The sequence below is a fragment of the Triturus cristatus genome, chromosome 5_1 (genome assembly GCF_964204655.1).
Source record: "Triturus cristatus chromosome 5_1, aTriCri1.1, whole genome shotgun sequence".
In the NCBI taxonomy this organism is placed as follows: domain Eukaryota; kingdom Metazoa; phylum Chordata; class Amphibia; order Caudata; family Salamandridae; genus Triturus; species Triturus cristatus.
Window position 1 is genome coordinate 866,697,291 of NC_140587.1, and position 27,373 is coordinate 866,724,663.

The 27,373-nt window shown below is 46.8% G+C and overlaps 1 protein-coding gene across 4 annotated transcripts in view; it reads right to left on the reverse strand.

Moving 5' to 3' along the window:
• RTTN (rotatin) overlaps window positions 1–27,373 on the reverse strand; it is a 1,165,399-nt gene that overhangs the window by 183,683 nt on the left and 954,343 nt on the right. For 3 of the 4 annotated variants that reach the window (XM_085605903.1, XM_085605904.1, XM_085605902.1), the window contains 3 exons: window positions 26,493–26,646; window positions 25,883–26,020; window positions 21,973–22,175 (listed from right to left, as the gene is read on the reverse strand). In XM_085605903.1, the coding sequence (XP_085462029.1) occupies window positions 21,973–22,175; window positions 25,883–26,020; window positions 26,493–26,646 (495 nt within the window). The remainder of the gene's footprint in view (window positions 1–21,972; window positions 22,176–25,882; window positions 26,021–26,492; window positions 26,647–27,373) is intronic. The other variant, XR_014961587.1, reaches the window with a different exon arrangement.

Consider the following 27,373-nt stretch of genomic DNA (forward strand, 5'->3'; position numbering starts at 1 on the left):
TTGGCTCCCAGTAGCCAAGCACTGTATTTTCAAAATGGGCTGTACCATTCTCAAAGCCTTAGCCGGCCTTGGCCCTGCCTTTAATTTTCCTTGGTTTTTCGCTACATACCCTCTCGTGCTCTCCGTTCTTCTCACTCAAACCTTCTTGTCATCCCCCCTTTTAAACGGAAAAAACACGGTGGACTTAGTTTTTCTTTCCTTGCTCCCCAACTTTGGAACTCTTTCCCTCTTGAGCTTAGACTTGAAACTTCTTTTCCTCAGTTTAGAACTCTTCTTAAAACTCTCTTATTCACACAGGCTTATCTGTAAACATCTGGTTCAGTATACTTCTGCCGCATCTTTCCCAATAGCGCCATGAAACCGTTGTGGTGTACATGCGCTTTACAAAAACTTTTAACATAACATAACAATGCAACGGACCAGGCCAAATCATATGAGCTATCGGTAAACAGAGTCAACTCCACCTCAAAGATCCACGTTATTACGGGATTTAGGAGGAACCGCATGCCACAGAGTACGGCCAGGGCACCAGCTCACCACATCAATATCCGCACGACACCCTCCTGTCAGAACCACAACAACAACAGAAATATTAACTACATGCTCATTAACTGCAGATCTGCAACTAAGCATGCAAAAGAACTGGCGGAAGCCATCCTGAAGCACGACATTGACATTATATTCATCACGGAAACATGGCTTAATGAATCCCCCTATCTGATGATTGACATGCTAGTCCCCCTGGGTTTTCAATCATCAAGAAAGACAGAAAGAAACATCAGGGTTGTAACAATGCCATCATCCACAAGAACTGTATCATCATAGCTGAAACAGACACCATCTCCTACAACACATTTAAATATCTACACACCACCATAATGATGAAAAACAACAAAATGATGAACTGTCACCTCCTCTACCACCCACCGGGCAACACACTCTCCTTTGGCCAGCACCTATCTGACCTGATATTCACACTGTACACTCACACGCCAATAATATAATTCTAGGTGACCACAAACTTCACTGGAACGATGAGAACGATACGTTAATCCAGTCCCTAAACAAACTTCTACTCAGCAATAACCTTATCCAGCACTGCAAAGGTCAAACTCATAACAGAAGCTCAACCTTTGATGCCATTATAGCTCATGAAGAAACGTTAACTATTGATAACATCCTCCCTTTTGGCTGGTCAGATCACCACATCATTCTATTTCACATCAACCAAGCGAAACCACACCCAACCCATTCACAGAATGCCCTTCATTGGAGGAGAAACATAGGGCAGATTTCCCTAGCCGATCTAGATGAAAGAATGGTGTCACTACTCCCTCCCACATCTCAACAACCAATCTTACAACATACTACAACGTAACAATGACAGCCATCCTAGACCAAGTGGCCTCTCTGAAAATAAAAAGGGTTAGAAACACAGCCTCGCGATCCTGGTTCAACAATGACCTCAACACTGATAGAAGACAACTCAGAGCTGCAGAAAGACTGGCGAACCGATCCACCCACCTTGACCAGCTGAGAAGGGAACGCAGAAAATATAAAAAGCATATCACGTAAAAAAAAGCTGCCTTCTTCCGCAACGCAATGGACAATGCCAAGAACCGCCCCAAAGAGCTCTTCAACAACAAACCTCCAAGTCAGCCAAAAATAACCCCCAGGTCTCCAAAGAACGGTGTGACAAATGTTCTAATTTCTTCAATGATAAAATCACTATGATTGAGCTCTCCCTCGACAATCACAGCCAATCACCCATTGGAAACCAGCCTCCCAGAAAGGAGGGAAACAACTCAACTCCTTGAGCACTCTAGCAACTGTCTCTCTACCGGACGTCACCAGATACAACCAAACCCAAGGATCCCCATGACCCCCAGGAGCTGGAAAATGTTTAACCCACTCGCAGAGGAGGACATCGCGGAACGGATAGCCATGTCCAAACTCCCTCTCGTTGACCCCCTTCCAGACACCCTGGCAAAAAAACAGTCATACACTAACCCCTCCCTGGACTAAGATAATAAACAGTTCCCTGAGGACAGGAGTTATGCCAGAATGCCTCAAACTTGGATATGTCACGCCACTGCAAAAAAAGAAGGCTGCAGATCTGAATGACCTAAATAACTTCAGACATGTCTCTAACCTCTCCTTCATTGCCAAAATTCTTGAGAACGGTGTTCTCTTACAAATCAATCACCACATTGACATGAACAACCTACTGAGCCCTCACCAATTGGGCTTCAGAAAAGAACTAGTTACTTACCTTCGGTAACGCTTTTTCTGGTGGATACAGTATCTGCCTGTGGATTCCTCACCTTGTGAATATCCCCTGCGCCAACAACATTAGGAAACTTTTGTAGCAGTCCACGCCGATGAGGTCGAAGACGACGTCACAGAGACACGGCTCCGCTCGCAAATCCGCTGACGTCACCGGATCCATAAGAAGACCTCGTCGGCGTGATGACGTCAGTTCCGCCCTTTTTTCCGTGCCTTCGAGGCACACGGACGGACCGACAGCAATATATACACAGTATTACACAGTACATAATATAGAAAGCAACACACAGTGTGGAGAATAAATAGGAAGGCAAAAGAAACAACACACTGCCTTTGACAGTAACAAATACATTTTGAAACACCATCATTAGAATTGTAGGTATACAAGGGTGGACAACGGGGAGGCGGGTGGGTCAGTGAGGAATCCACAGGCAGATACTGTATCCACCAGAAAAAGCGTTACCGAAGGTAAGTAACTTGTTCTTCTGATGGATACATCTGCCAGTGGATTCCTCACCTTGTGAATAGAGTCCCACAGCAGTCCCACTATCGGAGGAGGGTGTCCACCCTTCTATACCAGAAAGCCCTGAAGGACGGAACGAGCAAAGTGTCCGTCCCTCCTCACCTCGGAATCCAAGCAGTAATGCTTTGCGAAAGTGTGGAGGGAGGCCCAAGTTGCCGCCCTACAAATGTCCTCCACAGGAACACCTCTAGACAAGGCAGACGTAGAAGACTTTGCCCTAGTAGAATAAGCCCTTAAACCCTCTGGAGGTTCCTTACCGGCCCAAGAGTAACATATCTTGATGCACAAGACAATCCATCTGGAAAGGGTGCGCTTGTGCACCGCTCTGCCTTTCCTGCAGCCAACAATGCCCACGAAGAGCAGGTCGTCCACTCAAAAGTCTTTAGTCCTATCAAGGTAGAAGCTCACAGCCCTCTTAGGGTCCAAGCGGTGAAGTCGCTCCTCCTCCTTGGAAGGGGGGAGTATAGAAGGTAGGAAGGGTAATGGACTGCCCCAGATGGAAAGGAGTTACCACCTTAGGCAGAAAAGCAGCCCTGGTCCTGAGTACCATTCTTTCAGCATGAATGGTCAAGAACGGGGGTTTTGAACTCAGAGCTTGAAGCTCACTTACCATCCTTGCCGAGGTGATCACAATGAGAAAAACCGTTTTGAAACACAACAGTCTCAAGGGACACTTGTGTAAGGGCTCGAAGGGAGAACCCATCAAGTAAGTTAAGACAAGATTTAAGTCACATTGAGGTACAATAAAAAGAGTAGGCGGAAACTTGTTTGTAAGGCCCTTCAGAAATCGTAAAACAATAGGTGAATTGAACAATGACGGCTGATCCGGCAAGCAAAGGAAAGCCGACAAGGCCGAAAGATATCCCTTCACAGTGGCTACAGCAAAACCTTGCTGAGCAAGAGAAAGAGCAAACTGAAGGATGTTGGATAAACAAGCCCTCAAAGGGTCAATAGATTTCTCTCCGCACCAAAAAACAAATTTAGACCACCTATAGGATTAGATTGATTTGGTGGAATGACGTCTGGCAGACAAAATTACATCTACCATATCTGGCGGGAGAGAAAAAGAATTCAGGTTGCCCCGTTCAACCTCCAGGCATAAAGGTGTAAGCTCTGGAGGTGGGGGTGTAGAACCTGCCCCTCCGACTGAGAGAGGAGGTCTGCCCTCAGAAGGAGACGGAGCGGAGGGCACGAGGAGAGGTGGAGAAGATCTGTATACCACACCCTTCTTGGCAATCCGGGTTGATCAATATGACTTGGGCCCGGTCTTGGCGAATCTTCTTCAGAACCCGAAGAATCAAGGGTATGGGAGGAAATGCGTAAAGGATTTGTGAGCCCCAACTCAACTGAAACGCGTCCCCCAAAACTCCCTGCATCGGATACTGGAGAATGACGGGCAGTGAGCGTACGTGTGAGTGACAAACAGGTCCACCCGAGGAGTTCCCCACGCCCGAAAGACGTGACGAACCACCTCTGGATGAAGCCTCCACTCGTGGTCGATGGATGTGAGAAGTTGGCCTGGTATATGCTGCTCACTAATTCTAGTGATCACCTTGTACCATGCCAAACAACCCTTATGGTGGTGGTTGAAGTCAACCTTGATAGACCAGCTATCCTAGTGGTAGCGTGGACAGTGCAAGTCTGCAGGCTAAACTCTTGAGGGCATGTGAAGCCAGCTGTTTTACCATATGTAACCCCCTTGAATACCAAATGAAAGGACACCACACAGATATATATTCAAAATATATATGTATTTATTTACTTAAAAGTATCCCCTATACTCTTTATGAGCACAGAAGCACATTCGTTAAAACAAGGCAGTGTTTAAATATACAAAAGTTGCACAATTATGGATGGGCCAGGTGGCCAGCTAAACCATATACTAAAATAGTGGTATAAGAACCACGAATAGAAAGGAAGGAAGGCCTAGGGCCTTGGGAATCGCTGGGACGACAAGGCGCTAACTGTAGTTAGAGACCAGGAGGCCCACAGGATGCGTGTGCAGTGTGAAAAGTTACACGCGTGCACCTATTGATTTCAATGGGTGCGTAAAAGTCACAAAGTTAAAGTCTTCCGGATGGACCAGAACCTAACAATTTGAAACCTAGACACTAGAGATGTTTCTCTACCCAGGAGCACCAGAGTGCCAGCGTTACCTCACCCACAGGAAGCGGGTGCATAGGGGTCAAAGTGCGTCGGGTTTCGTCGTGCAGGTCTATGGAGCCTGAGGATGAAGATGCTGCAGGCGGCCAGGCAGGAAGAGTTCGGGTGGATCCAAGGATGGATCTGAAGAGTAGACGACCTGTAAGCAGAGGGGACAGTGTTCAAAGTCACTAGCCAGTGACCGGCGTGGAACCAGGCGTTGTCGGGTGCAAACAGGTGAAGAAGGGAAGCTTGTCTCCGCAGCCACGTGGAAGTGAAGGGACAGACGACGACCAGGAGTCACTCACGAGCTGTCCCACGAAGGCTCTAGCTGATGGCGGTGTCGGCTTCTTGATCGGAGCAAACAGGCCTTGGCTAATGCAAGCCACGCAGGAATCGATGAAAGCTTGGTGCTCTAACCAGCAAGGTCAGAGGGGCTGCTCCTTTTCACAGGAGCAAGGGCCAGTCTGGAGCAACCAGACCAGTGGTGTTGTTTGTAGATTTCGTCGCCAAGATGGCCACTAGCCAACGGGCCAGTAACCGGGATGACGCGTCGAGTGGCAAAAAGCAAAAGGGCCCCACGCAGATCTCGTGGATGCTGGAGGGCTGGTCTTTGGTGCAAATGCTGCTCGGTGGTGGGGCTTCTCGGGGCCCAAAGCACAGCGTTGAGGATGCCTCAGGTGCTGCGCAGTCAGCTTGTCGCGGACGTTTCAAGATGGCCGGTCCCACGTCTCTCGGTGCCTCCACGGGTCTCTTCTTTGCAGGGACTGTGGATCTGGCTCAGAGATGTCTGGGAGTCTGGGTCTTGTCGGGCTCTGGGCTCGGTCTCCGGCGGGAGGCGGCGGCAAAGCAGTCGTTGAGTTGCTGGATGGTGCCTGTATTCAGAGGGTGGTCACTCCTTGGCCACAAGGGAGATTCTCTTCAGTCTTCTGTGCAGCAGAACGTCGAAGTCCAGTAGTAGTTCTTCTTAAAGTCGAATTTCAGGATGATCTGAAGTCTTGGGACACAGCTCCTACTCTTATTCCAAATCTAGGGGCCGGATTACCTGCTAGGTCCCTCCTCTGGGTGGGACCAGGAAGGGGGGTGGTTACACCCCCTTTCCTTTGTCCAGATTCGCGCCAGGACTGGGGCTGGAGAGCCCCAGCTCCGGTTTGAACTGGCATATGCACAAGGACACTTTGTGTGCCCCAGGCATGTCTCAATCTATTCAGCCCTCCCTAACCCACTACACAAAATCCTGTCTGGGGTGGTGCAAGCACCTCCCCTGACAGGAAACCCTTTGTCCACACCTCCCAAGCTGGAAGGACTCCCAGCAGCAGGAGGGCAGACTTGTGTCTGGGGTGGCAGCATCCATTTTGTGATGCTGAGGCTCTGTTTAACTTTACCCGGGTTTCAGGTTAGGTACATGTCGTGTCCCTCTAGAAGGGTGGAATGCTACCCCCGTCGCCAGAACTGGCGAGGGGGTAGTATTCCAAATCGTATGACACCTTACTCGACATGTTTTGATAAAGCCAAACCAAAGTTAGCATTTGACCGCAAGGTACATAATGCACTTAAGAGTATATGGTATGGCAATATCATGAAACAGCTAAAGGACGTTGTTCCGAAAGCTGCAGACAGGCTCAGCTCATGCCAGAGCACCATCTCACATGAAACCAAGCACTCTGCCTCCAGGATTGTTAAGGCCTGCCATAGGAGTGGCTGATAGGTTACCATGTGTCCATATAGGTTAGATATAGATATACTATATCTAAGTAAGAGGTGATTACACCAACTTACCCCCGCTGAATGATCAGCCAGTTGTGTCAAATAGTGAGGCCAGGCCAGGGGTGGCATAATACATGCTGCAGCCCCTGGTAGGCCTTGGATACACCTATGCCCTGGGTACCTGGGGTACACTGTTATAGGGTCCAATAAGGTGAACCAGTTCCAATTGGTAATGCACCTAGTGTGCATTGGCATTAATTTAGGGAGAGAGCAGCAGGGCTGTGGGTCTGATTAGCAGGCCCACAGCCACACTAAGTCATAAAACCAGTAAAGCAAAAGCAAACATTTGGGGTGACCATAGGATAGCAGACCCTACTCTCCTACACAACCCCCCCCCCCAAACGCAGGGACATTAGACTAACCTTGACCAGTTGTGTCTTCATGTTCTAAGTGGAAGTACCGGGAGAGACTATCTGCATTACCATGGTCAGTCCCTGGGCGGTGCTCCACTGTAAAGTCCATCCCCTGTAGGGAAATGGACCACCTGAGTAGTTTGGGGTTTTCACCCTTCATCTGATTTAGCCATAAGAGGGGCTTATGGTCGGTCTGAATCTTGAAGTGAGTTCCAAACAAGTATGGTCTCAACTTCTTCAGGGCCCACACCACAGCAAAGGCCTCCCTCTCAATAGCTGACCAACGTTTCTCTCTAGTGGTCAGCCTTCTGCTAATAAAAGCAATGGGCTGGTCTTGACCACCTACATTAAGTTGTGAAAGCACAGCTCCCACCCCCAACTCAGAAGCATCTGTTTGGACAATAAACTCTTTGGAGTAGTCAGGACTCTTCAGGATAGGTGCAGAGCACATGGCCGCCTTCAGGTCATCAAATGCCTTTTGACAGTTTACTGTCCACTGAACCTTTTTGGGCATCTTCTTGGATGTCAGATCATTAAGAGGAGTCACTATGGACCCATAGTTCTTAACGAACTTCCTGTAGTACCCAGTCAGGCCCAAGAAAGCTCTGACCTGAGTCTGGGTAGTTGGAGGGGACCAGTCCTTGATGGTCTGGATCTTACTCTCCAGTGGTTGAACCTGGCCTCCACCTACAAGGTGGCCCAAGTATACAACTTTACTCTGCGCTATCTGGCACTTAGTGGCCTTGATAGTGAGGCCTGCCTTTTGCAGGGCCTCTAGTACTTTTGTCAGGTGAATCAGGTGATCCTCCCAGGTGGAGCTAAAGACAGCAATATCATCTAGATATGCTGCACAGAAGTCATCCAACCCAGTAAGGACTTGGTTCACCAACCTTTGAAAAGTGGCAGGTGCACTCTTCAGACCAAAGGGCATCACCACAAATTGGTAATGACCTCCTGGGGTTGAGAATACTGTTTTGGCCTTAGACTCCTCAGCTAACCTGATTTGCCACTAGCCAGCTGTCAAATCAAATGTGCTCAAAAACTTGGCAGAAGCCAGTCTATCTATGAGCTCATCTGCCCTTGGAATTGGGTGTGCATCTGTCCTAGTGACAGCATTGAGTCCTCTGTAATCCACACAGAACCTCATTTCTCTCTTTCCATCTTGTGTGTGAGGTTTGGGGACCAGAACCACTGGGCTAGCCCAGGGGCTCTCTGAAGGCTCAATGACACCTAACTCCAGCATGTTCTGCACCTCAGTCTTTATACAGTCCCTGACATGGTCAGGTTGCCTGTAAATCTTGCTTTTCACAGGAAGACTGTCACCAGTGTCCACCACATGGGTACACCAGTTAGTCTGACTGGGTGTCAAGGAGAACATATGTCTATAGGACTGTAAAACTTGTCTGCAGTCATTTTGCTGAGGTTCAGTGAGGCTGCCACCTAAGGCCACACCATCAACTGAGCCATCTTCAGGGTTCTGAGACAACAGGCTGGGAGAGGGTCACTCTCTTCCTCCTGCCCCTCATCTGTAGCCATGAGCAAGCCCATGTCTGCCCTTTCAACATATGCCTTGAGTCTGTTGACATGGAGCACCCTGTGGGGGCTCCTGCGAGTTCCTAGGTCCACCAAGTAGGTAACCTCTCCCTTCTTTTCAACAATTGTATGGGGTCCAGACCATTTGTCTTGGAGTGCTGCTGGGGCCACTGGCTCCAACACCCATACCTTCTGTCCTGGCTGGTACTCAGTCAAAACAGCCTTTTGGTCATGCCAAGCTTTCTGTAATTCTTGGCTTGCCTCCAGGTTTTTGGATGCCTTCTCCATGTACTCAGCCATCCGGGAGCGGAGACCAAGTACATAGTCCACTATGTCTTGCTTAGGCTATTTGAGAGGTAACTCCCATCCTTCCCTCACCAGAAATAGGGGTCCTCTTACAGGGTGCCCAAATAACAATTCAAAGGGGCTGTAGCCTACTCCTTTTTGTGGGACCTCTCTGTAAGCAAACAGAAGGCAGGGTAGAAGGATGTCCCATCTTCGCCTGAGCTTTTCAGGTAATCCTTTGATCATACCCTTTAGGGTCTTGTTGAATCTCTCAACAAGCCCTTTGCATTGTGGGTGATAAGGAGTGGTGAACTTGTAGTTGACACCACATTCCTTCCACATAGCTGTCAAGTATCCTGACATGAAGTTGGTACCTCTGTCAGAAACCACCTCCTTAGGAAACCCCACTCTGGAGAAGACTCCCAGTAGGGCCCTGGCCACAACAGGAGCTGTTGTGGTCCTAAGGGGAATTGCCTCTTGATACCTGGTGGCATGATCCACTACCACCAGTATAAATCTGTGCCCAGATGCAGTGGGGGGATCCATGGGACCCACAATATCAATCCCCACTCTTTCAAAGGGAACCCCCACCACAGGTAGTGGTATTAGGGGGGCCTTTGTTGTGCCACCTGATTTGCCACTGGCTTGGCAGGTTACACAGGAGCGACAAAACTCCTTGGTATCTTCATTCATGTGAGTCCAGTGAAAGTGAGGGACAAGCCTGTCCCAAGTCTTGTTCTGGCCTAAGTGTCCTGCTAGAGGAATATCATGGGACAAGGTAAGAAGGAAGCCCCTAAATTGCAGAAGTATAACCAACCTCCTGGTTGCACCAGGTTTTGGGTCTCTAGCCTCTGAATAAAGGAGCCCATCATCCCAATATACTTTATGGGTACCTTGAGCATTCCCAGCAGCCTCAGCAGCAGCCTGCTGTCTGAGGGGTTCAAGGGAAGGACAGTCTAACTGAGCCTGCCTTAAGTCAGCCCTAGAAGGTCCCCCTGCCCTCAGAAACTCAACCTGGTCAGGTTCAAGCTCTTCAGGGACAGTTCCTTCAGGGGTCTCAAAATCAGTTTCCTGGGAAGACTGATCTTCACTTTCAGGCAGGAGGGAAGGCACAGCCTTGACCCTTCTGTTCTTCCTCTTGGTAGGTGTTTGGTCCATTGTTCCAGGCTCCAAGACCTGAGGTTCAGTGAGGCACTTTTTGGCCTGTGACCTGGTCACAGCAAGGACATGTGATGAAATCCCTAACATCTCTGCATGAGTCCTGTACTCCACTTCTGACCATAGAGAGGATTCTAGGTCATTGCCCAACAGACATTCAACTGGGAGGTCTGCACTTACCACAGCCTTTTTGAGGCCAGTTACCCCTCCCCAGGAGAAATTAACAATTGCCACACTATGTGAAGTAGAGACGTTGCTGGTGTTGGTCACTAGGTAATTATCACCTAGTATTATCTGTCCAGGGTCCACAAAGCCAGGTGTCACCATGGTGACACTGGCACAAGTGTCCCTGCATGCTTGAGCCACTTTATTGTTTATTAGAGGTGTCTGTCTGTATTTGCCTAAATTACTAGGACTCACAGTAGTGGACAAATCCATGTCCACCTCACAAATCAGAACAGCCTGTGTAGGAGTTCTGACTAGGCCAGAATCTCCTTCAGTACCCAAGGTTAACCCCACTACTCCCTTAGCACGAGGACCAACACTGCCAACTGTACTAGGGGGTGCAGGTGCCTTAGGGGCTGCAGTGTTAGGGGCTCCAGTTTTCTTACAATCACTGGTCCAGTGAGAGGTGTTTTTACAGACATTACACCATGGCTTTTTCTGACCTTCTTTCTTCTTGGAAGTTTGGGACCCACCCTCATTATTCTGTTGGGGGCCTGGTGAAGACTTCTGGTCTTTGGGTTTCTGTTCCCCACCCTTTTGGTCTGCCTTCTTCTGGTCACCACCCTGGTTCTGGTTCTTTTGCTTAACCCTGGCACGTTCAGAACTCCGGCCAGATGATTTGCCATCAGACAAATCTGATGATCCTGAACCCAAGAGCCTCTCTGCAGAGACAATGCGATCCTACTCCTCCCTGCTTGTTTACATACCACATCGCGGTAGTGTTGTCCGTCAGGACTTGAACCGACAGACCGCGAAGGGAAGGGAGGAAGGCCTTGAGCGCCAAACGTATCGGCCGCAATTCCAAAAGGTTGATGTGAAACAACCTCTCCTCCGGAGACCAAAGACCCTTGATCTCCAGATCCCCCAGATGCGCACCCCACCCTAAAGTGGATGCATCCGTTATCACTGTGGCCACCGATGGAGGAAGATGAAAGGGTTTTCCTTGAGACAGATTGCCCTCCACGCTTCACCAAGACAGATCTGCCGCAGCTTCTCTGGAGATCCTCACAGACTCCCTGAGATCTCCATTGTGCTGATACCAATGCCTGCGGAGGCACCACTGGAGCGCCCTCATGTGCCAGCGTGGCTGGTTGACCAACAGAATGCAGGAAGCAAACAGACCGAAAAGACGAAGGACCTTCAGGACTGGAACGACCGCTCCATTGTAAAACAAGGGAATCATTTCCTGTATGTCGAGAATCCTTTGCAGAGGTGGGAATGCTCGACACACAGTAGTGTCCACTACCGCCCCTATGAACAGGTTGCGCTGAGAGGGCACCAGGTGAGATTTGGGCACGTTTATTGAAAAACCCAATTTGTACAACAGCTGGATTGTATTCTGCAGATGATGAAGCACCTTCTCTGGCGACTCCCCTTTTATCAACCAGTCGTCCAGATAGGGGAAAACCGGATCCCCGACCTTCTGAGATGGGCTGCCACCACTGCCATCCCCTTTGTGAAGACTCGAGGTGCAGTAGTAAGACCAAACGGAAGGACCGCAAACTGATAATGTTGCGACCCTACCGAAAACCGGAGATACTTCCTGTGCGACTTTTGGATGGGGATGTGGAAATATACGCATCCTGCAAGTCGATCAACACCATCCAGTCCTCCTGTTGCAGCGCTTTAAGAACCTGCGCAAGGGTGAGCATCTTGAACTTCTCTTGCTTTAGAAAAAGATTCAAGATCCTGAGGTCCAGGATTGGACGCAGCCTGCCATCCTTCTTTGGAATCAGGAAATACCGGGAGTAGCATCCCTGACCCCTTTCCTGCTCCGGAACCACCTCTATCGCACCTTTTTTTAGCAACGTTAGGACCTCCTCCTTGAGGAGAAGAAGAAGATGGTCCTTCAAGCAAGCACCTTGGCAAGGAGGGTAATTTGGAGGAAATTCCCGAAAGGGAATGGCGTACCCATTTTCTACAAGATCTAGAACCCAAAGGTCTGTAGTAACCGATTCCCAATCTAGTAGAAAATGGGTAAGCCGGCCCCCCACAGGACCAACATGATCCAGAATAGTGGATCGAGGGCTGCTTTGCAGTGGTGGGAGGGACGGAGGAAGAGGAGGAGGAGAGCTGCCGACCTAGAGCACGACCTCTGATTCTGCCCCTGAAGCTCTTATACAGGGTGTTCTGCTGCTGTTGCTGCAGCTGCTGCTGGGGCTGCCTGTAAGTACGAAAGGATGATCTTTCAAAGCCCCTGTACCTCCTGAACGAACCCCTAGGCTGAGTTTGCAGACCCAGAGATTTGGCCGTGGCTTTGCTCTCTTTAAATCTTTCCAGTGCAGCATCAGCCTTCTTATCATAAAAGACCAGAGCCGTCAAAAGGCAAGTCCAGGAGCGTTGCCTGCACATCAGGGGAGAACTCGGATGACTTGAGCCACGCACTCCTCCTTGTGGCAACAGAAGAGCCCATAATCCTAGCGACAGAATCAGCGGTATCCAGGCTGCTCTGGATTACTTGACGTGCAGCCGCCTGGGTGTCCAACAGTACCTCATTAAAGTTCAGTCTATCTTCCTCTGACAGTTTTGGGGCCAGTTGTTTCGCTGAATTCATAAGAGCATGGATATATCGCCCCAAAAGACAGGTGGCATTTGTCGATTTTAAAGCCATACTGGCAGAAGAGAAGACCTTTTTGGCTGACTGGTCTAATTTCTTTGCATCCCTGTCACTAGGGACTTGGGGAAAAGCACCTGAAGATCTTTTGGAACAGGCAGCCTGAACCACCAGACTCTCCGGAAAAGGATGGGAGGTCAGAAAGTCTGGGTCCCCTGGAGCTGCCCTATATCTCCTTGCAACAACCTTAGAGACCGCAGGAGCAGAGAAGGGCTTACGCCATACTTCCATGACCAGTTCAATAATAGCGTCATTAAATGGAAGCAAGGGCTCCGATACAGAGGAAGGAGAATGTAGAACCTCTGTGAGGATGTTCGGTTTAAACTCTGCAGATGGTAACTGCAGATCCAGAAGCTCAGCCGCCTTTTTGATAACTGAGTGGTAGGGAGCCACATCTTTTGAAGGAGCTTCAGCAGGAGGAGTAATCTCCCATTCAGGTGACAAGTCCAGGCCACTAGCCTGTTTCAACTCCTCAAAGAGATCGTCTGATTCCATGAGTTCACCTTCTTCCACTTCTTCCATCTGGTACCTCTGTTCCTCCAGTACCCTTTGAGCCTCCCTCCTGGATCTGATTCTCACGGCAGGAGTCGGCGGCGCCGTAACCGAATCAGACGGCGCCGGACCTGGATCCAAAGGAGCAGCCGGCGTCGAACGAGGCCGGCGCCGGTGGAAGCGGAGTCGATGTCCTCAGCGCCGGTAAATGCCAAGATGGCGTAGCCGGGAAAAATGGCATGAAGGGAGCTTGAGGGTAAGCTTGAGGAACTCCCAAGCTGAAAGCCATAGGACCGTTGGGACCCGAAGGCGCACCAGAGGGGTACAAGGCTCTGGAAAAGACCCCATACATCGCATTCAAATAATGCGTCGGATCTTGACCTGGGCCTGGAAACGAAGGATATGGCTCAGGCATCACCGGACTCGGGCCGATCGGCGCAGACGGTGGAACCAGCGGAGTCGAAGACTCATCCGGAGGTGGAAGATCTTCAACTGGAACCGGAGATGGAGCCGGCGTCGGAGATGGAGCCGGGGCCGGAGAATGCTCCGGTGAAGCAGCAGGTGATACCAGGCCAACAGGAGAATCAGGAACAGAGACAGGAGAAGGAGATACAAAGTCCTTACAACGTCGAGAAGGAGAGGTCGATCTCGGAGCCGCATCCCTGTCCGAGCGATGTCGAGATCCGTGCCTCTTCTTTTTCTCATGTTTCTTGGACTTGGAAGCATGCCCCGACGTCGACTTGGACGCCGACCTCGACCTTGATCTTCTCCGACCTCTTTTCTCCTTTTTCATCCTGGCGATGAATAACTTGGCCTCCCTTTCCTTCAGAGCCTTTGTGCTAATCTTGCGGCAGCAAGAACATCCTTCGACATCGTGATCTGATGAAAGGCACCAGACACAGTCCTCATGCGGATCCGTAATCGACATGTGCTTACCGCACTCCCTGCAAGGCTTAAACCCGGACTTCTTAGTCGACATCTTCAGCTGCAGACAAGAAGAAAGAGAGAGATACCAGCAAAAAAACGAAGTATCCAGCTAAAGCTACAGAGAGAGTCCCGAAAACCGTTAGCGTCGACGGCGCGGAAAAAAGGGAACCGACGTCATCACGCCGACGAGGTATTCTTATGGATTCGGTGACGTCAGCGGAGTCGCGAGCGGAGCCGTGCCTCTGTGACGTCGTCTTTGACCTCATCGGCGTGGACTGCTACAAAAGTTTCTGAATGTTGCTGGCGCAGGGGATATTCACAAGGTGAGGAATCCACTGGCAGATGTATCCATCAGAAGGATGCAGCACGGAAACAGCTATCCTGAACATAGTAGATGACTTTCATGAATCCTTTGATGCAGACCGTTGCTGCTTGCTCATGCTCCTGGACCTATTGGCAGCCTTTGACATGGTCGACCACAAGCTTCTCTTGAACTCCCTTCAAAAAAGGATCGGAGCAGACAGGGTGGTCCCTTCAATGGTTCACATCTTGTCTACAACACTGCTTGCAACAAATAGAAATAAACAACTCAACTTCTGACACTTGCTCTAACTCTGGGTGTCCCCCAAGGCTCAGTCCTCTCTCCTTCACTGTTTAACATCTACATGGAGCCCCTCACCGTCATAATCATACAAGCAAACATCCCCTCCACCCTTATGCTGACGACGCTGTTCCTGGAAATTTCCTCACTAGATTACTTACACCGGCTAAACGCCACCCTCAAAGATGTCCAACACTGGCTATCTCACAATCACCTAAAACTCAACCAAGATAAGACAGAAATCCAACAACGAACTGACCCCACAGATGCAAGAATGGCTAAACTTCTTTGATGCTCTAAACTGCAATCTAAACCTCGATGATTCCGCCAAATCTCTTGGAATGAGAATGGACCCACAATTGAACATAATCAAACATATAAAGAATTCAGCAAAAAGGAACTTCTACAACCTGAACAAATTCAAGCCCTTCATCCCTCCAAATGATCTCAAATCTGCCATGCAAGCGCTGGTTCTGTACAGAATGAACTACAGAATTGCCACGCTAACAGGTACATAAAAATCCCACTTAGTCCCCCTAAAAACCATTCTAAATGCAGCAGCGAGGATGGTCACAGGAATCAAAAACACGTTCACATCTCCCCGCCTTGAAAGAATTGAAGTGGCTCACAATTGCAGGCCTATGCAGCTTCAGAATTGAATCCCTCACTCACCAAGTACATAACACCGGTAAACCAGCATACCTTGCGTCCAAACTCAAAAAGGCTGGTCAAACGAGAAACCTAAGAATGACCAACACCCTGCTTCTTATTGCTCAAAAAAATCACAAACAAAGAGCACTAGAATGCCTCTTCTTGGGAAATGCCCCTAAAATTTGGAACTCCATCCCAGTGTACATCAGAACTAACCCATCCTTCATAAACTTCAAGACGCAGCTAAAGGATCTCCTCCTCAATCGGCACCTCCACCAGCAGGTCAGCAATTGACCAGCGCGATAGGGACTCCATCCTACCAGCATCTTGTCCAGAGGGAGAACAATCGCCCTGTGCATGTTGGCTTCTACACCTCGGTGTGTTGGTTCCTCTCTCTGTGTTTCCCTCTAGGTAATCTCCAGTTTTGATTACCAACACTGATGTTTTGTTTACTTATTTTTGCTTGACATTCGCCGTGACAATGTTTTAAAGCGCTCTGATACCTTCGGGTCTGGCCAGAGCTATATTTAACTCTTAAATAAATAAATCTGATGTAGTGCAAGCATTCAAAACTTCTATCTTCTCTGGAGGTTTATATTTATTCTGTAACCTTGAAGGAGCAGATTTGGCTGCAGCCAGTGTGAGGAACAGTTCCATGGATGGTTCTAATAGGCCCGGAACCAATGGCAGGAGAGGTCTGGACACTGATCGGTGATGAAGCGTCTTGGAAATTACAGATGTAGATGGTGTAGGTGCTGGCATTGCGATGTTCACTTTTGAAGCGCCTCTCTCCAGAACCTCCTGAAAGGTGTTTATATCATCCACTGGTGAGACACTTGGTTGGGGGGAAGCAGACAGTGTAGGTGCATATCTGCCAACACTGAGAGAAGAAGTTGAAGATTAATAGGGTGAATGATGTCTTGGCCAACTTCTTAGCCTGGACATGGATGCATGAAGATGTGTGCGCATCTGTAGGATGGTCATGATGAAGAACGATGCCTGGCATGGTGCGAACGATAGTGTAGAAGTTAAGGGCCTCTGAGAAGGGGCTGTCACAGGTTGTGGAAGAGGTGCCGGTACTGAAACAGGAAGAGGCAGTGGAGGTGGCGCTAGAAGAGGCAGAGGAGGAAGCGGTGACGGAGGATGAGTCAGAGAGTCAGGAAGCAATATAGGCGATGAAGGAGAATATACGCTGGAGTGCTCAGATTCCGGAGATGATAGGAGAAGTCTTGGCTTTGATTTTTTTTTTTTTACCTTTTCTGCATGTCTGGATAGTTCTGATGTCGATTTTTTCCCACATCTCAATGTCGACACATGTCGAGTATCTCCTATGTGACGATGTACTCGTTCACATCGTCCTTATTCTGTCCTCAACTCTGTAGTCTCCTTCACGTTGACTTTCTGTGTCTCGAAGTCGACCGTTGTCTCCTCTTCGACGTCGACCCAGCTCTCAACGATGAACATGTAAGTATTGTACCTTGTTTCGAAGTCGTTGCTCTTGACGTCGACCTGGAAAATCATTTTTTTCTAAGTGAGCTTTTCTTTTTGGATCTCCCACGTGTGGAGTCCTCAGAGGAAGGCGGAAGAGCCGTGGAAGAGAACTTACCCTCTCCTCGCTCTCTGGATGTCCCACCTTCTGATTTCACCAGATGCCTGCTTCACTCCTCTGTACCATGGAAGCGAATCTCTCTTTCCCCCAGGGTGCGTCTGGAAAACCTCCTGTAGTGTGGACACCAATCAGGAACATGGATCTCAGGAAGAAAGATGATACAGACATCATGAGGGTCTGACTTGGCCTTCTTTCCTCCATAGGCAAGACACTTGTCAAATAAGACAGCATTTTATTTGACAGATGGAAGAGTTTCTGTCAGAAAAAGGCAAAAAACCTTGCGACAGATGAAATCCATCGAGTAAAACAGTTGTCAAAAGTTCCCTAGTAACATTTTTGATGAACAAAAGCCAAAAAGGCTAAGATCAGTGCTCCGAGATCCTGTCACCAGGAGCTGGAAAAAGCAACTGAAGTAACTGATGGGATACTGATGGTCTCTAGACACTATATTCACATTCACATAATGGCAGCCTCTTTTCCTTCATCTTTCTCCTTTTTAAAAAAGGGATGTGAAAGAGCATTAAGTAACGAATAGCTTTCAACTAATTGTTTAGTCTTCAATTTATATATGCATATGTATTCATTACCCTTTTTTAAATGCAATCTGAAGAAACTGACCATTATAGCCTTTCTTATAGGCTGCACAATTTCCTGAAAAAAGGTGAACAACTACACTTGAGGAGAGATATTATGAAGAGTGCTACGGGATCCCCGCACATGGGTGAGACTATTCAGTGCTTATGATTTCAATGGAGATCCCGAGAGAGAAGTTATATTTATGAATTATAGTAACATTTTACTTTAAATTAAAAAACAATTGTGAAGGTTAAAAGAACATTATTGTTAGGTGGAGATACACTCCTAATTATCTCACATTTTATATCACTCAAGACATGTTCTATGACATCATTGATGTCACAACCCCCTGATGCGCCCTATGTGTATTAAGCCTGGCGCGCAAGGCTAATGTTACGCTGCCCCTGTGGCAATTTATGATGCACTATGATTCCATGCCCGACTTTCCCCAAACCCATTACGCCTGAGCTTGCACGCATTCCCTGAACATGTGAACCAGTGGCTTGCCTTGCTTCCGCTGTTACTAGGGTCTTGGAGTGTTTTCCCTTGTGCATGTTTAGACAAAACGAAACAATTTTTTCCTGTTGATTGATTCCTTCAGTTAGTTGCACCTGCTCTTTCTGTAGGGTTAAGGCCAGTGTACTAACACGTGTTGCCTTTAGGACTCTTGGAGCAGGCCCGGACTGGCTACCGGGCGTTTTGGCATGCTGCCGAGCTGGGGGCGGATGTCACTGCGGTGGGGGCTAATTTTGTTGATGGAGACCTGCGTGTGCTTCGAAATAAACAAAGCAAAACTAATTTCGTTCAGTACACGCAGGTCCCCATCAACGAAATCGGCCCCCAGCTCGGCAGCATGCCAAAACGCCCAGTAGCCAGTCCCGCCCTGTCTTGGAGAACATTAGAGATTTGCAAGTGCGCCACGTGCCACATGTGATCCTGCTGTATCCATTGGACCCTGAATATGTGATATAAACCACGCCCAGACATGAGCCTCTTGCTTGACTGGGGTATGAACCCTAGGCTAGGAACAACCACAATCTCCTTAGAGGAACGGGCAGGTAAACTCTAAATTAACCAATGCTCACCCTTTGGTAGCATAGCACAAAGCAGTCCGGCTTAACTTGAGAGGCAATGTATCAAATTATTTGTGCAACATTTGAAACAGTAAATCAGTGACACCACCGCACAAAAAAAAAATTCAAACCAGGTTAGACAAACAGAGCTTAATTTAATAAATAAAACAACAAAAATCCAATAAGTAGAACTTGACTTACTGAATTTTAAAGTTTATGGTGATAAATTGCGCCTAGCAGCAAAAAAGCGCTATTAGGGATATCTCGTTGCGTTGGACAGGGACAAAGTCACATGCTGCGGCCGACCTCGATAAAACATGAGCTGGCTACAGGGACCCAATTAGGCCCACTGAAACAAAGTACCTTAATTCTGGCTACAGAGCGCTTGCGTGGATCTGCGCAGAAGATGCATCGCAGAGTAGAGGCAATGAGTCGGTTTTTAAATGCAATGAGGCTGCGGTACGAGATGCTGATGCTTCTGCATTGAGAATCCTGTCAACAGGGCTAGCGATATGAAGGCCGGTATTGAGGATGTGTGGAGCAATGGAGACGATGTATCGGTTCTGATGAGCGGTGAAGCTGTGATGCAGAGGTTCAGGGTGGTCGCCGAGGCTGCCTTAGACGAGAGATGCTGGAGCATGCACCAGGAAAAGCGTTGTACAGTGTGTGTTCCAAAAATGATGTATCGGTCCAGATGCGGGATGCAGTGACTATGAGTCAGTTCTGCTCTAAAATGTGCCGCTCAGCCGAGGAGACTTGTTGGTTCGGCTCAGGGAAGAGACGCTCAGAAGAGGATGTGTTGGTTCTCCTGGAGAAGCACCTTAAGCCCACTTCAAAGGGTCTAGTACCAGGGTGGCAGCACTCGGCAATGTAGACTCACAGATGGCAGAGTCTAGGTGCAAATGCAAGGTGGCTGGAAGTCTTTTATGTCCCTGAGACGTAAGATCAGGAGGCCAGTCAGCTATACCTTGAAGTCACTCTGGGTTCAAGCGATGCAGGTCTAGTCCCCTCACCCAGGCAAAGGGCAGCAAGCAGGCAGGCAGTCCTTTCAGCAGTAGCAGCACAGCAGTCCTTCCCCCTGGCAGAGTCTTCACAGGTCCAGAAGTGTACTTATGTGGTGGTGTCAGAGGTCCAGTATTCACATCCAGTTGGGTCTTTGAAATGGAGGAGACTTCGAAGACAGCCTCTGAAGTGTACAGAGGTCCTCCCTTCCTGCTCTGGCTGCAACCTCCCTACAGGGGTTATGCAGCCCTTTGTGTGGGGACAAGACACAGCTTACTCAGGTGTAACTGAGGCTGGGTTCAGTTCCTCCCTCCCATCCTGCCAGGATAGCCCATCAAGTCACGCCTAAGCTCCCATTGTGTGTGGCTGTCTAGGAGGAATACACCAAGCTCAAATGTCACCCACCAGAGACGTGATCAGAGACGGGCAGTAGGCACCAAATGTCTAAAGTAAGAATATCCACAACTTTCTAAAAGTGGCATTTTCAGAATCGTAATTTAAAATAGGTCTTCATCAGCGGTCAGGAATTTAAAACTAGGATTCCAGAGACACCAGACTTGAGGGTCTGATCTCTTCCCAACTGGAAATGACACTTACAAATTGTAATAAAGTAATCCCAATGTTATCCTTTGAGAGAGATAAGCCTTGCAGTGGTTTTCACTACCGGGACTTGTAAAACGTATTGTCCTGCCTTTTTAAATACATTGCACCCTGCCCTGTGGTTTGTTCAGGGCCAATCTTAAGGGTCACTTATATGTATAAAAGGGAGGTTATGGGCCTGGCAAAAGTATTATTTTGCCAGGTCGACAAGGCAGTAAAACTGCACACACAGGCTCCGCAGCGGCAGGACTGAGATATGGTGAAAGGGCTACTTAAGTGAGCGGCACAATCCGTGCTGCAGGCCAACTAGTAGCATTACATTCATGGGCCATGGGTACAAGGGGTACCACTTTACCAGGCACTTATAAGTAAAATACGCTAATTGGGGATGAACCAATGGTACCATGTCTAGGGGAGAGAGCACAAGCAGTTTAGCACTGGTTTACAGAGCTAAAATACACAAGAGTCCTAATATCAGGAAAAACAAGGTGAGAAAAGTTGAGGAGGTAGGCAAAACATTGGGGGGGGGGATCACCCTATGGATGTCATTTTTAACAGTGTTGAAAAACAGCCTAACAGAGTAAAAGAAGAGAGGCATTTAACTGTAAAGGGAACAAGAGCAAAGTGAGTGATGGAAGGGTGAGAGGAGATAGAGATGAAGGTGGGTGATGTGGTTTTATGATGATGGATAAAGGTTAGATTTTGAAGGGTATACAGAGAGGTATGCGAGTGGCACTGTAGTGGATACAAGAGAGAAAGGAGGAAGAGCCAGAAGTATCAGTGCGACTGGAGCGGAGTTTGCATGTGGAATGACGCATGGAGCGTTGCATGCCAACAAAGTATCTATATTTCAGTTTGAGATGAAATGTGCATATTTCATGGGTTTAAATTTCATTATTGTATCTAGTTTGTTTCATTTCAGTGTAATGAAAGGAGATATGTTATAATTCTCATGTTTCAGGGGGTTTATCATACTGCAGCTTAAGTGGCTTTGTCATCCAGGGACGGTGAGCTAATGAATGTTGCTGCTGAAGAGGTTGCGTCATTGACCAAGGTTTTGTGAGGTCATGGGATTTAAGACAGGCTTTGCGCTGTTATTCTAAGGCAGGCAAGGGAGCTCCATGTATGCTCCTGGTGCCTTAATAAAAGAGTTACTTGCCAATTCCCTTCATCACATCTTCACTTCAGTACGATATCTGAATGTTGATATCCATAACACATTTTGCTTCCAAGAGCCTTATGTATATGAAAGCTTTCCTTTCACATATCAGAGCCCCTTGGCATGCAGGTCCCAGAGCTGCTTCTCCCCCTGGAGCTTCTAAAAATTAACCTGACATCGCTGTTAAGGCAGTGAGCAAACTGAGAATTGGCGAGTTTGAGGAAACTACTTTTTACAATAAGCAGAACACATTTTTACATGGCAACAATATTGTTAGGAATTCATAATATTCATTATTACATACCTTTGCCTGTACAGATGGGCTTGAGCTGGCCTAAGAAACAGATTCAGTTACAAAGGAAGATTATTGCAAAAATGAGTAAATATTACACACACCTTAAGTAATAATTCACAGAGTCTGTATCCCGATGAAGAAATCCCATCTAGGAGTGAAGGCAGTGTTGAGCTTTGGCAAGACCTTGGTTCTTCCTGGAGATGATTTGCTCCTTCTTCAGCGAACAGGACACTGAGGAACTGCAAGCAAGAGGAGTACAAGTGTGGGGGTGACGCAGACAAATGTATGCATTCAGAAATAGTCTCTAAAACAAACAAAAATGTTTCATTAAGGTAAAAACAAAACACTTGACACTAAACAGTACTGTTTCCTTAGACAAAGCAAAGTATGGTCCATGACACTAGGCTGGTAAATGCATTTTGGCTCATAAATAATCCTTCAACCCATTAACAGCTTTCAAAATATATGCAAGAAATTTGTAGAAATGCATACAGATAAAGGCCAAAAGAACAGAACGCGGTATCACAGTCAAAGTGACTGCAATAGTAAATAATTACAGATTACAACAAATTATCTGGTTTTGTTTGATTGTTAAATTAGTGAAACACCAAATCCAGTAGACAAATGGTAGAACTAATTAACCAGCTATAAATTTGAAGAGATTGTAGAACAGGTGCATGGTTGCACTGTGTGTGTGTGCGCATTGTGGCAGCACAAATGCATATGTGTTAAAAAAGAGAAAAGAGTATACTTTCGCTCGAATTAGTATAATTTACCCACTATAACGACTCACATACTTGTAATGCTAAATGATCTTTTTTCCCAGACTAATGGAATATCTGTACTGACAGGCATCACAGAAATCATGCTGACCAATCAGAAGTGTTGAAGAAGCTAAGGCACGTCTTTAAAACTCTCCTCAATCAGGTTTTTCTTTGCCCCAATTATATTTGCTGCCGTCCAAGGCCGGAGTCTCAAATCCAAACAACAGAAAGCCAGTGGCCTCTCAGGTAAGAGATGAGAGGCGGTGGTTTGTCTGCAAGAAGAGGTTTCAGGACTATCTGGACAGAGTCACTACAATCATTAACATGCATTTACATGTAAATCCAGTTCTACTGCCTAAGTTTACATTTCATCTTCAATATACAGAAAGGAGGAACTGGAACAAGATGACACAACCACCTGTTGGGAAAGCAAAAGAACAAATACCAGTAGGAGCATCCCCCTAAAACAAGTAGAGCCCAGGTATGGAGGGGACCCAGGAAGCAGTATGCGCACCTTCCTTCAGAGGTGAAAGTCACCATGAAGTGAGAATCTTTTTGACAAGGGAGGGAGGAAGGTTATACAAAATGGAAAGGGGTTGGGCTCAACATACAAAAGAACCCAATCTCTTCATCTCAGATGGGACATGAGTGACACAGCAATGCCACGGTAACAGACTCACAAAATCCACAAGTGACATAAAGCAGACTCTGGGAACCATGAGAAAGAAAATAGAAAGGAGAAATATATATACTAGGAAGGAAAAGAATCACAGAAGTACGAAGGTTTACAGGAAGCAGATATGACTAACAACCACAAACCAATGAGGGTGTCTGCTTCCAAATTAAGAGAGGGGATGCAGTGGGTTCCTGGGGAGCAGAAGCAGCCACACTCCATGCACGTCTGTAAGAGAAGCAAAGTACCTAACTGGTAGAGGATCCAATCTAGGAGGGGTACATTCTAAGAGTCTTTTCAGCAGCAGAGGAGCCTTTAAGAACTGGTATCATTATAGGTGCCTTACAGAAACAGAACGCCATTTCAATGAAGGCAACCTTGCTATCAAAAGGCAAATGCAGAATAAAAGTGTGGGCTCCACAGAGAGGACTGAAACCAACAACCAAAGATCCATGATAGGCAAAGCAATACCAGACCTCCTGGGTGAAGTATCTGTTTGATGAAAGGCGAAACTGAGCTGGAAAGGTATACTTGAGGCAGAATTATGCATGGCCCCAAATACAGAGAACACCACATTCCCGGGCAGGCATCTGCCTCTGCATTAGCATGACGGAGCAGCAGGGATGACTTCTGGGGAACCTTCTACTCTAGCTCCCTTCCATTCACACAATGAGATGCAAGACTTTGGATTGGAAAGAGGCAAGAGATGAGGTACAGGAACAGTCATTCAAAACAGCTGCGGTACTTGGGATTTCACAACCTTAGTGATAACTGAAGCAAAAATGGGGTTGTACAAACATTAACTGTATCTTTGGTGACACTGTCCAGTACGAGAATAACTGTGGTGTGAAAAAGAAACAAGTTACAGAAACAGACAGGTCACCAGCATCAATCAAAATGTTCCTAGCTCAAAGGAGATGGAGAAAAATGCCTGAACTATTTTTAAAGTGAGCAATCACCAACACCACCTCCCCTCCCCTCCCCTCATCCACAGAAGTGAAGGATGCAACTGGAGTAACCAACAACAACAAAAAAACTAAAGTTTATTTAATAGTGGTCAAGGAAGCATATGATACCACTGCCTACAACAATACTGAATACCCATAAACCATCAAGGATCAAACGTGGGGAAATCGGGTAGTCCAGATCACAAATAGCAAAAGCCAATCTTGGCTCAGTCAAACAAAACATGCCAGCAACATGCCTGGAGATGGAAGGGCTAACTTCTGTATCCTTTAGTGACCTGCCCACAATTGTCCTAAAGGTTATAACCATGACACCTAGGATACGTTTTACAGAGAAAGTAATGGGTTCTGGTGCCAAGGCCCGATGGGTCGCTCAATTGATCAATGAATAACTACATCCGGAGCAAGAGGAAGCCTCTCTCGAGACAAGTCTCTTAGGGGAAAGAGGTGGGACTCGGGCCTAAAACCATCACTGTGATCATTCAACACAGAAAAGTTTTTGAGGGAGGATGGGCAATGTGGGCACTTAGTGTGGGTGGGTGACTTTCGATAACAGGAAACCAGGCACAGGGCCCATCCAAAATGCCCCCAATGGGGACCTGCGTGGCAGTTTTCTGGAGGCGGATGGCGCCGCTAAACAGATTGTGGATTAAAAGGAGATTTGTTCCTTGAACCCCGAGCGCCAGACGCTGGAGAAACTTAGGCACACCTGTGCCTTGGACTAATCTCAACTATTGATGGTGAGGACTAACGTCGAATATAGGTCATCCATTGTGAATAAGCTGTCGTGCTGTCATAAGAATTCAGGGTGAAACTTCTTAGAAGGCCACACATAGATTCTTTTTTAGTCCTGAGGAAGACCCCGCCCGTCCCCTCCTCCCCCAGACGAGTACATTTCCGCAATATTTCCAGGGGTCGAAACGTCGACGCTTAATATCAAAAGTGCAAATGATCACCCAGAATAATAGGGAATAACATGATTTATTTAATACTGGGATGATACATATTCAGAAATATTTCACACTTAGTCTAAATGTGTTTTTGGAATTTATGTTGATGTGTCATTTATAACTTGTGTTGTGATAAGTATATTTATTGTTCTGTGTTCACTTAATTGTATAGTGTTTATCTGTATGTGCATTTACTTATTCCTTTTGAATACATGATTCACATGAATTTACTATAAACTCGTATCTAAGAAACATATGAGTTTTTGCTTTCAGTTTGGTTTCGATGTAATTAAGATACACATATTTTCATTAAATGTGAGTCCTATCAAAACAGAGGGACACACATTGAATATAGGCTTTATGCTCTCTTGAATCTATTAAGTGGCAAAACCACTGTTCCCTTAATACCCAATGGGGACCTAGCATGTGTATCCTTTTTTGGGAGGGAGGTCTTTCTACAAAGATCTGTGCAGATTATATAGGCTATCATGTATTTGAATGCCACAATGTAAACTGAGGAAGCGGAGTTACAAACTTATGTTACAAATATATGCTATCATATTAGCTACACCCACAGTAATCCTGTAGAATTTTCAGCTCACTTATACATAGTTATGAAGGCTTCAGTGTCACACAGCTTTTACATAAAGGCGAATTACCAAATATTGCCGTCCAGTGCTTTCCAAGCGCAGCTGTTACAGATGGAAAACAAAATGTGCCACTTTTCCTCAAAAGCGTAACGACAAAGGCAAACAATTCTGCCCACGCCTGGTGAACTGTGGATGTTAATTCAGAGTCTGAAAATGAAACATTGAACATTTAAATCAAAAGTACTGAAGAAATACATTTCTGCAGAATGACAAAATGAACTTTTTTGGACTAAACATAAGTGTACAAAACAGGTGAAAATTCAAAAGGGCAATACCAGACAGCATTTGGATGCTTCTTACTTATGACTGTCCATCAGCAGGACAACATGACAAACCCTTTCAAACTAGGATGGTACCCTCCGTCACTTCATTTTTGGCAATTAATGTCTCTCTGGGATTCAGAAACTTTTTTTGTCATTGATTCTTTCTTTAGTTAACAAATCTGGAGTAGTTATACAAACAATTTGATTAATGAAAACTATCTAAAAAATATTTGATTGCTGGTGATGAAAACATAAACAAACAAGCCAATGCAGGAATGTGCACCTTTATTTCTAGATTAATGCCCCGTTCAAGTATCTGACCAAATACCTAAATTGTGCAAGTAAATATACATTACCTGGTCGAGTATTAAAACGGATGGCGAGGATGAAGAAGGTATTTGCCAGAAGAGGCTTCAGCAACTCCTCCTGAATCACGAGATTGGAATCTACCATGAGGCATGACTGCAGGAGCCCCGAGAACGAGGACACATATTCAAGCAGGAATGAAAGCTGTTCAGGAATATAGAGAGATGCCTGGAATTAACAGTTGTCTAAAGGTATCAGTCCCAGCCTGGCACCACAAAGTATCCCACAACGAAAAAACAAATGCGCCTCAGTTATTTTAGGCATAAGAATGCTTTTTTTAAATGTTTTTCAATAACAGGTCCAGCAGTTACTTAGATGTAACGCATAGATCTCAAGTTTTACTATTTTCATAACTCTCAAGTAGTCTCATGTAACGTGTGACACCTTCAGCCACTTCGTGCTTCTTGAATTCTGGGATCCGCAGAATCTCTTTCAGCACTGGAAGTATTGCCTCTAGAATTTCAACCTGTGGTGTGGTGTTGACTACAAAACCGGGACAGGCTGAAGTCATCACAGAGGGCATGAGATATCTTGGCAGGAATGTACCATGTGGGGATGCAAGAACTTAGTTCTATTTTTGGGTTCGGTCACATCCAGTCTTGTGTTTAGATTGGTAATAATAAAACTAAAAGTTCCAGAATGCAAAGAAATATCGGTCGATGTGAACGACAGACAATGGACAAGAAGCTGAGGTAAATTGAGATCTCTGCTCATCAACACTCATTCTATTGCTTTCCCACTGATAAACATCCAAGTCTCACCTTCTAAGAAACAGAGACCCTTGGCTTACAAAATCTATTCACAATAGCTGCATTAACGGTTACTGTCTTGTCATCAACTGACATAGCTACTGGCAGGAGTGAAAACACAA